The 12,995-nt window shown below is 40.6% G+C and overlaps 1 protein-coding gene across 1 annotated transcript in view; it reads right to left on the bottom strand.

The window, feature by feature from the left end:
• LOC106606698 (gamma-2-syntrophin) overlaps positions 1 to 12,995 on the bottom strand; it is a 63,136-nt gene that overhangs the window by 33,407 nt on the left and 16,734 nt on the right. Inside the window, exon 9 of the mRNA XM_082957486.1 lies at positions 10,282 to 10,409. Within this exon, the coding sequence (XP_082813612.1) occupies positions 10,282 to 10,409 (128 nt within the window). The remainder of the gene's footprint in view (positions 1 to 10,281; positions 10,410 to 12,995) is intronic.

Below are 12,995 nucleotides of genomic sequence, written 5' to 3'. Positions count from 1 at the left end.
CATGAGGAGAATGTTCTGAAGGAGAATGTTGAGAAACATGAGAATTTTCTGTAGGAGAATGTTGAGAAACATGAGAATGTTCTGAAGGAGAATGTTGAGCAACATGAGAATGTTCTGAAGGAGAATGTTGAGCAACATGAGAATGTTCTGAAGGAGAATGTTGAGCAACATGAGAATGTTCTGAAGGAGAATGTTGAGAAACATGAGGAGAATGTTCTGTAGGAGAATGTTGAGAAACATGAGAAGAGTGTTCTGTAGGAGAATGTTGAGAAACATGAGGAGAATGTTCTGTAGGAGAATGTTGAGAAACATGATGAGAATGTTCTGAAGGAGAATGTTGAGAAACATGAGGAGAATGTTCTGTAGGAGAATGTTGAGAAACATGAGGAGAATGTTCTGAAGGAGAATGTTGAGAAACATGAGGAGAATGTTCTGTAGGAGAATGTTGAGAAACATGAGGAGAATGTTCTGAAGGAGAATGTTGAGAAACATGAGGAGAATGTTCTGAAGGAGAATGTTGAGAAACATGAGGAGAATGTTCTGAAGGAGAATGTTGAGAAACATGAGAAGAATGTTCTGAAGGAGAATGTTGAGCAACATGAGAATGTTCTGAAGGAGAATGTTGAGAAACATGAGAATGTTCTGTAGGAGAATGTTGTGAAACATGAGAAGAGTGTTCTGTAGGAGAATGTTGAGAAACATGAGGAGAATGTTCTGTAGGAGAATGTTGAGAAACATGAGGGAGAATGTTCTGTAGGAGAATGTTGAGAAACATGAGAATGTTCTGTAGGTGAATGTTGAGAAACATGAGGAGAATGTTCTGTAGGAGAATGTTGAGAAACATGAGGAGAATGTTCTGTAGGACAATGTTGAGAAACATGAGGAGAATGAAGAGAATGATGAAAGCATTGCAATCAACGTTTGAAATAACCAGAGCTTGTATCCACTCTCCCTGCCACTCAGACAAATCCGGGTTACAATGTTACAAATTAGCAAGGGCTGGCTCTTGGTAAATCTTTTTGGGAACCTTGATTCTTCGGTTGAAATGGCCTATAAAACTCTACAATGCATGTATCAATGGGCTTGTTATAATTCTTTGTTCCACTAAGTGGTGGTGCCCCATTGGTGAGTCACATGCAATTCTGAGGGATTCTCAATTGTAAAGTTAAGTACAAATCTTCTCGATGTGTAGGGCAGGGTGCACAGATAAATTCCCCTGTATAAAATCCCACTGGAAACATGCAGTGAGAATATACATCAAGAGAGTGATTATGATATACCACATAGCCCTTTCGAGATAACGTTATTTCAAGGAATGCAAGCTCAGTGATGGATACAGTATAGCTATACCCTGCCTGCTTGACCCGTTTCTGAGATTGCCTGGAGAGTGGAATGTTCTGCTTCAACTATCAGCACACTGCAGCGTGGTCCCTCTAAAACCCAGACCGTCTCTGTGAGTGACAGAGCACAATAAAAATTCCATTAGTCCACAGTGTTCCATTCTTGTTGAGAATTGAGGAGTACACTGAGGAAAAAGGACCGCGGGGGGGGGGGGGGGGGGGGGCAGGATGTAATAAGAGCTCAGTAATGAATAGGTTATTCCAAAAGGTGGTCACCCAGGAGAAGAACTGTCTGGAATACACTGTCAGCTCCAAGAAGTACTGCGGGAGTCAATCTGTTAGTGATAGCCACATGTCCTGAAGTGGAACAAATAAGGCTCTTGGTTGACTAGTGTAGGTCATCATTGTAAATAAGAATTTGTTCTTAACTGACTTGCCTAGTTAAATAAAGGTTAAATAAAATAAAAAATAAACTAGTCATATGGAGTATATTGAGATAAATATAAAACCTAGTGGACACCCAGGATAACAGTTACCAGGAATATGCAGTGAAATCCAAGAGGAAGAAGATGGAGACCTGTGATACTAATCCAAGAAGAAGAAGGATAGCTGTGATACTAATCCAAGAAGAAGGATAGCTGTGATACTAATCCAAGAAGAAGAAGGATAGCTGTGATACTAATCCAAGAAGAAGGATAGCTGTGATACTGATCCAAGAAGAAGAAGGATAGCTGTGATACTGATCCAAGAAGAAGAAGGATAGCTGTGATACTAATCCAAGAAGAAGGATAGCTGTGATACTAATCCAAGAAGAAGAAGGATAGCTGTGATACTGATCCAAGAAGAAGGATAGCTGTGATACTGATCCAAGAAGAAGAAGGATAGCTGTGATACTGATCCAAGAAGAAGAAGGATAGCTGTGATACTAATCCAAGAAGAAGAAGGATAGCTGTGATACTAATCCAAGAAGAAGAAGGATAGCTGTGATACTAATCCAAGAAGAAGGATAGCTGTGATACTGATCCAAGAAGAAGAAGGATAGCTGTGATACTGATCCAAGAAGAAGAAGGATAGCTGTGATACTAATCCAAGAAGAAGAAGGATAGCTGTGATACTGATCCAAGAAGAAGGATAGCTGTGATACTGATCCAAGAAGAAGAAGGATAGCTGTGATACTAATCCAAGAAGAAGAAGGATAGCTGTGATACTGATCCAAGAAGAAGAAGGATAGCTGTGATACTAATCCAAGAAGAAGGATAGCTGTGATACTAATCCAAGAAGAAGAAGGATAGCTGTGATACTGATCCAAGAAGAAGAAGGATAGCTGTGATACTAATCCAAGAAGAAGAAGGATAGCTGTGATACTAATCCAAGAAGAAGAAGGATAGCTGTGATACTAATCCAAGAAGAAGAAGGATAGCTGTGATACTGATCCAAGAAGAAGGATAGCTGTGATACTGATCCAAGAAGAAGAAGGATAGCTGTGATACTGATCCAAGAAGAAGATGGATAGCTGTGATACTGATCCAAGAAGAAGAAGGATAGCTGTGATACTAATCCAAGAAGAAGGATAGCTGTGATACTGATCCAAGAAGAAGAAGGATAGCTGTGATACTGATCCAAGAAGAAGGATAGCTGTGATACTAATCCAAGAAGAAGAAGGATAGCTGTGATACTGATCCAAGAAGAAGGATAGCTGTGATACTGATCCAAGAAGAAGAAGGATAGCTGTGATACTAATCCAAGAAGAAGGATAGCTGTGATACTAATCCAAGAAGAAGGATAGCTGTGATACTGATCCAAGAAGAAGGATAGCTGTGATACTAATCCAAGAAGAAGAAGGATAGCTGTGATACTGATCCAAGAAGAAGGATAGCTGTGATACTGATCCAAGAAGAAGAAGGATAGCTGTGATACTAATCCAAGAAGAAGGATAGCTGTGATACTGATCCAAGAAGAAGAAGGATAGCTGTGATACTGATCCAAGAAGAAGAAGGATAGCTGTGATACTGATCCAAGAAGAAGGATAGCTGTGATACTGATCCAAGAAGAAGGATAGCTGTGATACAAGTCCAAGAAGAAGAAGGATAGCTGTGATACTAATCCAAGAAGAAGAAGGATAGCTGTGATACTAATCCAAGAAGAAGGATAGCTGTGATACTGATCCAAGAAGAAGGATAGCTGTGATACTGATCCAAGAAGAAGGAGAGCTGTGATACTAATCCAAGAAGAAGGATAGCTGTGATACTAATCCAAGAAGAAGAAGATGGATAGCTGTGATACAAGTCCAATAAGAAGAATAGCTGTGATAATAATCCAAGAAGAAGGATAGCTGTGATACTAATGCAAGAAGGATAGCTGTGATACTAATCCAAGAGGAAGAAGAAGGATAGCTGTGATACTAATCCAAGAAGAAGGATAGCTGTGATACTGATCCAAGAAGAAGAAGGATAGCTGTGATACTAATCCAAGAAGAAGAAGGATAGCTGTGATACTGATCCAAGAAGAAGAAGGATAGCTGTGATACTAATCCAAGAAGAAGGATAGCTGTGATACTGATCCAAGAAGAAGAAGGATAGCTGTGATACTAATCCAAGAGGAAGAAGAAGGATAGCTGTGATACTGATCCAAGAAGAAGGATAGCTGTGATACTGATCCAAGAAGAAGAAGGATAGCTGTGATACTAATCCAAGAAGAAGAAGGATAGCTGTGATACTGATCCAAGAAGAAGAAGGATAGCTGTGATACTAATCCAAGAAGAAGGATAGCTGTGATACTAATCCAAGAAGAAGAAGGATAGCTGTGATACTGATCCAAGAAGAAGAAGGATAGCTGTGATACTAATCCAAGAAGAAGAAGGATAGCTGTGATACTGATCCAAGAAGAAGAAGGATAGCTGTGATACTGATCCAAGAAGAAGAAGGATAGCTGTGATACTGATCCAAGAAGAAGAAGGATAGCTGTGATACTAATCCAAGAAGAAGGATAGCTGTGATACTGATCCAAGAAGAAGAAGGATAGCTGTGATACTGATCCAAGAAGAAGGATAGCTGTGATACTAATCCAAGAAGAAGAAGGATAGCTGTGATACTGATCCAAGAAGAAGGATAGCTGTGATACTGATCCAAGAAGAAGAAGGATAGCTGTGATACTAATCCAAGAAGAAGGATAGCTGTGATACTAATCCAAGAAGAAGGATAGCTGTGATACTGATCCAAGAAGAAGGATAGCTGTGATACTAATCCAAGAAGAAGAAGGATAGCTGTGATACTGATCCAAGAAGAAGGATAGCTGTGATACTGATCCAAGAAGAAGAAGGATAGCTGTGATACTAATCCAAGAAGAAGGATAGCTGTGATACTGATCCAAGAAGAAGAAGGATAGCTGTGATACTGATCCAAGAAGAAGAAGGATAGCTGTGATACTGATCCAAGAAGAAGGATAGCTGTGATACTGATCCAAGAAGAAGGATAGCTGTGATACAAGTCCAAGAAGAAGAAGGATAGCTGTGATACTAATCCAAGAAGAAGAAGGATAGCTGTGATACTAATCCAAGAAGAAGGATAGCTGTGATACTGATCCAAGAAGAAGGATAGCTGTGATACTGATCCAAGAAGAAGGAGAGCTGTGATACTAATCCAAGAAGAAGGATAGCTGTGATACTAATCCAAGAAGAAGAAGATGGATAGCTGTGATACAAGTCCAATAAGAAGAATAGCTGTGATAATAATCCAAGAAGAAGGATAGCTGTGATACTAATGCAAGAAGGATAGCTGTGATACTAATCCAAGAGGAAGAAGAAGGATAGCTGTGATACTAATCCAAGAGGAAGGATAGCTGTGATCCAAGAAGAAGAAGGATAGCTGTGATACTGATCCAAGAAGAAGGATAGCTGTGATACTAATCCAAGAGGAAGGATAGCTGTGATACTAATCCAAGAAGAAGGATAGCTGTGATACTAATCCAAGAGGAAGGATAGCTGTGATACCAATCCAAGAGGAAGGATAGCTGTGATACTGATCCAAGAAGAAGAAGGAGAGCTGTGATACCAATCCAAGAAGAAGAAAAATAAGGATAGCTGTGATAGTAATCCAAGAAGGAGAGATGTGATACTAATCCAAGAAGAAGTATAAGATAGATGTGAAACTAATTCAAGAGGAAGAAGATGGATAGATGTGAAACTATTCCAAGAGGAAGAAGATGGACAGCTGTGATACAAATCCAATAAGGATAGCTGTGATACTAATCCAAGAAGGAGAGATGTGATAGTAATCCAAGAAGAAAAAGGATAGCTGTGATATTAATCCAAGAAGAAGAAGAAGAAGGATAGCTGTGATACTAATGCAAGAAGAAGAAGATGGATAGATGTGAAACTAATCCAAGAGGAAGAAAATGGACAGCTGTGATACAAATCCAAGAGGAAGGAGGGATGTGATACTATTCCAAGATAAAGAAGGAGAGCTGTGATATTAATCCAAGAAGAATGAGAGCTGTGATAATAATCCAAGAAGAAGATAAAGAAGGATAGCTGTGAAACTAATCCACTGTTCAAATAAACCTACCATTAAAATGATAGACTGATCATTTCTTTGTCAGTGGGCAAACGTACAAAATCAGCAGAGGATCAAATACTTTTTTCCCTCCAGAAAAACGCATGTCAAAAATTTTATAAATTGATTTGCATTTTAATGAGGGCAATAAGTATTTGACCCCTCTGCAAAACATGACTTAGTACTTGGTGGAAAAACCCTTGTTGGCAATCACAGAGGTCAGACGTTTCTTGTAGTTGGCCACCAGGTTTGCACACATCTCAGGAGGGATTTTGTCCCACTCCTCTTTGCAGATCTTCTCCAAGTCATTAAGGTTTCAAGGCTGACGTTTGGCAACTCTAACCTTCTGCCTTCAGCACATTTTCTTCTAAGAGTGTATGTCCAGGAACAGCAGAGTGTGCATAATCTGTTTACTAGTCATGGAGATAGAAATAGAACCACGCCGTAGGGCACTCAACTTCAGCATCTATAATGTGAGAGATCTGTACTCAACTTCAGCATCTATAATGTGAGAGATCTGTACTCAACTTCAGCATCTATAATGTGAGAGATCTGTACTCAACTTCAGCATCTATAATGTGAGATCTGTACTCAACTTCAGCATCATTAATGTGAGAGATCTGTACTCAACTTCAGCATCTATAATGTGAGAGATCTGTACTCAACTTCAGCATCATTAATGTGAGAGATCTGTACTCAACTTCAGCATCTATAATGTGCGAGATCTGTACTCAACTTCAGCATCTATAATGTGAGAGATCTGTAATCAACTTCAGCATCTGTAATGTGAGAGATCTGTACTCAACTTCAGCATCTGTAATGTGAGAGATCTGTACTCAACTTCAGCATCTGTAATGTCTTCACTATTATTCTACAATGTAGAAAATAGTAAAAATAAAGAAAAAAAACCCTGAATGAGAAAGTGTGTCAACTTTTGACTGATACTGTAGATTATGGGGATAATGATGTAGATGGTGGGGATAATGACGTAGATGGTGGGGATAATGATGTATATGGTAGGCATAGTGACGTAGATGGTGGGCATAGTGACGTAGATGGTGGGGATAATGACATAGAAGGTGGGGATAATGACGTAGATGGTGGGCATAATGATGTAGATGGTGGGCATAATGACGTAGATGGTGGGCATAATGACGTAGATGGTGGGGATAATGATGTATATGGTGGGGATAATGATGTATATGGTAGGCATAGTGACGTAGATGGTGGGGATAATGATGTATATGGTGGGGATAATGATGTATATGGTGGGGATAATGATGTATATGGTAGGCATAGTGACGTAGATGGTGGGGATAATGACATAGAAGGTGGGGATAGTGACGTAGATGGTGGGGATAATGACATACAGTGAGGGAAAAAAGTATTTGATCCCCTGCTGATTTTGTACGTTTGCCCACTGACAAAGAAATGATAAGTCTATAATTTTAATGGTAGGTTTATTTGAACAGTGAGAGACAGAATAACAACAAAAAAATCCAGAAAAACGCATGTCAAAAATTTTATAAATTGATTTGCATTTTAATGAGGGAAATAAGTATTTGACCCCTCTGCAAAACATGACTTAGTACTTGCAGGCAAAACCCTTGTTGGCAATCACAGAGGTCAGACGTTTCTTGTAGTTGGCCACCAGGTTTGCACACATCTCAGGAGGGATTTTGTCCCACTCCTCTTTGCAGATCTTCTCCAAGTCATGAAGGTTTCGAGGCTGACTTTTGGCAACTCGAACCTTCAGCTCCCTCCACAGATTTTCTATGGGATTAAGGTCTGGAGACTGGCTAGGCCACTCCAGGACCTTATTGTGCCTCTTCTTGAGCCACTCCTTTGTTGCCTTGGCCGTGTGTTTTGGGTCATTGTCATGCTGGAATACCCATCCACAACCCATTTTCAATGCCCTGGCTGAGGGAAGGAGGTTCTCACCCAAGATTTGATGGTACATGGCCCCGTCCATCGTCCCTTTGATGCGGTGAAGTTGTCCTGTCCCCTTAGCAGAAAAACACCCCCAAAGCATAATGTTTCCACCTCCATGTTTGACGGTGGGGATGGTGTTCTTGGGGTCATAGGCAGTATTCCTCCTCCTCCAAACACGGCGAGTTGAGTTGATGCCAAAGAGCTCCATTTTGGTCTCATCTGACCACAACACTTTCATCCAGTTGTCTTCTGAATCATCCAGATGTTCATTGGCAAACTTCAGACGGGCACGTATATGTGCTTTCTTGAGCAGGGGGACCTTGCGGGCGCTGCAGGATTTCAGTCCTTCACGGCGTAGTGTGTTACCAATTGTTTTCTTGGTGACTATGGTCCCAGCTGCCTTGAGATCATTGACAAGATCCTCCCGTGTAGTTCTGGGCTGATTCCTCACCATTCTCATGATCATTGCAACTCCACGAGGTGAGCTCTTGCATGGAGCCCCAGGCCGAGGGAGATTGACAGTTCTTCTGTGTTTCTTCCATTTGCGAATAATCGCACCAACTGTTGTCACCTTCTCACCAAGCTGCTTGGCGATGGTCTTGTAGCCCATTCCAGCCTTGTGTAGGCCTACAATCTTGTCCCTGACATCCTTGGAGAGCTCTTTGGTCTTGGCCATGGTGGAGAGTTTGGAAGCTGATTGATTGCTTCTGTGGACAGGTGTCTTTTATACAGGTAACAAACTGAGATTAGGAGCACTCCCTTTAAGAGTGTGCTCCTAATCTCAGCTCGTTATCTGTATAAAAGACACCTGGGAGCCAGAAATCTTTCTGATTGAGAGGGGGTCAAATACTTATTTCCCTCATTAAAATGCAAATCATTTTATAACATTTTTGACATGCGTTTTTCTGGATTTTTTTGTTGTTATTCTGTCTCTCACTGTTCAAATAAACCTACCATTAAAATTATAGACTTATCATTTCTTTGTCAGTGGGCACAAGTACAAAATCAGTAGGGGATCAAATACTTTTTTCCCTCGCTGTAGATGGTAGGGATAATGACAGATGGTGAGCATAGTGACATAGATGGTGAGGATAATGACATAGATGGTGGGGATAATGATGTAGATGGTGGGCATAATGACATAGATGGTGGGCATAATGACATAGATGGTGGGGATAATGACATAGATGGTGGGCATAGTGACGTAGATGGTGGGCATAATGACGTAGATGGTGGGGATAATGACGTAGATGGTGGGCATAATGACGTAGATGGTGGGGATAATGACGTAGATGGTGGGGATAATGACGTAGATGGTGGGGATAATGACGTAGATGGTGGGCATAATGACGTAGATGGTGGGGATAATGACATAGATGGTGGGCATAGTGACGTAGATGGTGGGCATAATGACGTAGATGGTGGGCATAATGACGTAGATGATGAGGATAATAACGTTAATAGTGGGGATAATGATGTAGAGAGAAAGAAAGATCGTGTTCACAGATGATTCATGTTTACATACACATCCTGGTAAAAACTTTATTCAAAGTTAGTTAGTGCCATGTTGTCAACTCCAATAACACTAATAAGGTCTCATCCTTAATTAGAAAGAACTCATCAAATGGAATATCTTTAATCAAGAAATTGAGTGCATCAGCCTGTCTTGTGTTTATTATAAATCTTCCCATTAATATGCTGAAGCAGTACCTTCATATATTATTTTTGAGTGCCAGATAATTACTTCTTATAAAATATGTCCACTCAATATTGTCTTCATTAATTAAGCCTGAAAAGTGTGATTATGGGTATCAATAATTATTAAAAACATGTTTAAAGAGCACTTTCACTCTTTTCATATATTTAATTTTTTATTTTTGAATTCACAGAATCAAGCACCATAATGCATCATTTGGTATCAGGTTGTGACTAACAGCGATAATGTATTTGAGTTATAACTAACAAAGATATCCATTGATTACTACTTTGTTTATTTCTAAAATAACAGCTCCATTGGGGCTCTAGAGGACTGCCATATCTCTTACATCACTTCCTAGGTTCCTGCCTTTCTAGGGAGTTTTTCCTAGCCACCGTGCTTCTACATATGCATTGCTTGCTGTTTGGGGTTTTAGGCTGGGTTTCTGAATAGCACTTTGTGACATTAGCTGATGTAAAAAGGGCTTAATTGAATTTGATTGATTATCTAGCAGAAAAAGGAAGGGATTTCCTGCATTCATTTGATGTTGTTTATATCTCTAGAAGAACCAATTCAATGTGTTAAAGTTAAACCTTCCTATCATGCTTCACTGTCTGGGCCCTGCTGCAGCGCTGACCTTGCATGCATGGGGATAGATAGTGAACACCCTCTCACCTAAATGAAAAGTGCTTGTAAAACCAACAGCAGCTCTGGGTGAACTGTACGCCTCAGAGGTGAATTACATCACACAGGATTACCTTACCTTAATTTAGCCGTTACGGCTTTGTATCTGGAGGCTCGGGCCATCAACAAGGGTAGGGACACTGCATCCAGCCAGCGCTTCTCGTACTTTGGTTCATTAGCCGAGGGTTTGGAGGGCGAGGGTGGATCCTACGTGGGTCAAATGAAGAAGGCAGTGAGGGTCTCCTCTCAGGGGGTCTCCTCTCATTCACTGGCTAGGTCACTTTGATCATTGTGCATTCAAAGGGAATTCTAAAAACAACGTCCTACTTTCAGTCCATTTTGCACTCGATAGGATGATACCCCCTTTTACTTACTGTATAAACTATTCATTATTATTGATTAGTGATCACTTATGGTAACCTAGTGAGCACATCTTTAACTTACAATGCCGTTGGATTTCACAATGGCATTTACCCATTTGCCAATCATAGTACCTGGCACATATTGTTGAACAAATCATTTGCTTTCCCTCTAACCTAAGGCTATAACCAATCATGGCTACTTTCCACAGCAAACGATTCTCCCTTGTTCAATTTATGTTAGAGACGCTCAATAATTACACTTGACTATACTTTCAAAGTTGAGTGGTAGAGATGACAAGAAATGTAATACTATCTGGATGTCAGCGCGGACTAGAGGGACAAGGTCTCTGCTTACACCTAGGACGTGGGAAACAAAAGCTAAGCTGCCACGCTTGTCCTTCGTAGAATTCCCTCTTCTATACCTTGTGATATTTCGGAGGCAAAACAAATACCAAAGCGTCATTATTTGGAGGCATGTAAATTAATCAATAGGAAGACCTCCTGGGGGCAATGAAAGGAAAACAATGTCAATCATGTCAATGCTGACGGCACCTAAAGAGATGACAAGCTTAGAGAATTATAAATCACCTGCAGGCATGAAAACAAGAATGCTAAAGAAAGGGAAAAACTGTCTGGGATAATCTTTTTTGTTGTTGTTGTGTGAACTAAGCAATTACAGAGCAGCATTTTTCCCCAGCAGTTTCAGCTACATCCATCAGTTGCAGGGAGAAAAAGGACACTCCACCATGGGTTTCAGTATCTAGTCTACATGGTCCAAGGTGGTTGACCGCTATTATATCATTTTACAGAAGAAACCAAACAAGCTAGAAACATGTCATCTATGTCCTGCTTCCTCACTATGAAAAACACCAGAGGATGCAGAAATTGAACACTCCTGATACAGTGATCCAACGTGACGTGAGCAGTTTGTTGTGGCTTCAAGGCAGCTTTTCCTATTGCATGTTTTTCAACTCGGGAGAGTATTTATTTTGTGTGTGTGTGTGTGTGTGTGTGTGTGTGTGTGTGTGTGTGTGTGTGTGTGTGTGTGTGTGTGTGTGTGTGTGTGTGTGTGTGTGTGTGTGTGTGTGTGTGTGTGTGCGTGTGTGTGTGTGTGTGTGTGTGTGTGTGAGGAAACTGGCCAGCTAATTGTGTTTGTCAGCCACCTGCCCTCTCAACCTCAGAATTTACTGTAGAGAACCCAGCCAGCTGACCCATTGTGATAACCCAGCCAGCTGACCCATTGTGATAACCCAGCCAGCTGACCCATTGTGATAACCCAGCCAGCTGACCCATTGTGATAACCCAGCCAGCTGACCCATTGTGTCACATTAAGTCAAACCTGACTTGTTTATGCGTAGGTAACCATGTGTCCCGAGTATATTATCCCACAGGTGACATAAGTATGTGAATAAAATGGGAATACAGTGATAATGCAGTCCACAGAGCTCAGTGCTCAAATATTTAATGTTCAAAGACTATCAGGGTATGAAGTATTTCTGTGAATTGAATCAGCTGCACTCGTTAATAATAATATATATTTTTTAAAGTATGTTCAGTCAGGCATTCATACTGATGTTAACAAAACATGAATATGTAGCTGGCCTTTGTAAGAATGTTCATCTGCATGGAATGAAATGTGTACGCTGGCAAAACTGTGTTTTAGGGCATTCAGATCACTGTGATGTAGGATGGTAAATCAGGCTCAATCTAGCTGCAAGACATGCATTTCTCTTAGATAATGATTTACATGTACTGTATATTTACATGAAGATATTTAAGCAGCTACATATTTGTGTATAATGTACCAACAGTCTCGGTTTCAATACTACGCTCAGGCTCCAACTACTAGCAGATGTTATTGCTGGCAGGCACACCCTGATCTGTTTCACCTGTCTTGTGCATGTCTCCACCCCTCCCCCACCCCACCAGGGGTCTCCTATTTTTCCCCATTATCCCCTGTGTATTTATACCTGCGTTTTCTGTTTGTCTGTTGCCAGTTCGTCTTGTTTTGTCAGGTCTTATCAGCGTGTTTCCTGTTTTCTCCTGTTCTCAAGGTTTATTTTCTAGTCTTCTTGGTTTTGACCATTCTGCCTGTCCTGACCCTGAGCCCGTCTGCCGTTCTGTCCCCGATTGACTCTGACCTGGATTTACGAACCTCTGCCTGCCCTAGACCTGCCCTTTGCCTGCCCCTTTGTTATAATAAACATTCTGAGGATCAAACTATCCGCCTCCTGTGTCTACGTCTGAGTCATATCCTGACTAGTGATAATTACGTATGTTCGTAGCTCCAAAAGTGCAGTAATATCTAACAATACACAAAAATACACAAAAATCTAAAAGTAAAAGAATTCGAATTAAGAAATGTTGAAATATTAAGATGAGCAATGTCGGAGTCCAGATATACAATATCAGTCAAAAGTTTGGACACACC

Source organism: Salmo salar, chromosome 01 (assembly GCF_965601325.2).
Source record: "Salmo salar chromosome 01, fSalSal1, whole genome shotgun sequence".
Classification (NCBI taxonomy): Eukaryota; Metazoa; Chordata; class Actinopteri; order Salmoniformes; family Salmonidae; genus Salmo; species Salmo salar.
This window is presented reverse-complemented; position numbering and strand designations above follow the sequence as displayed.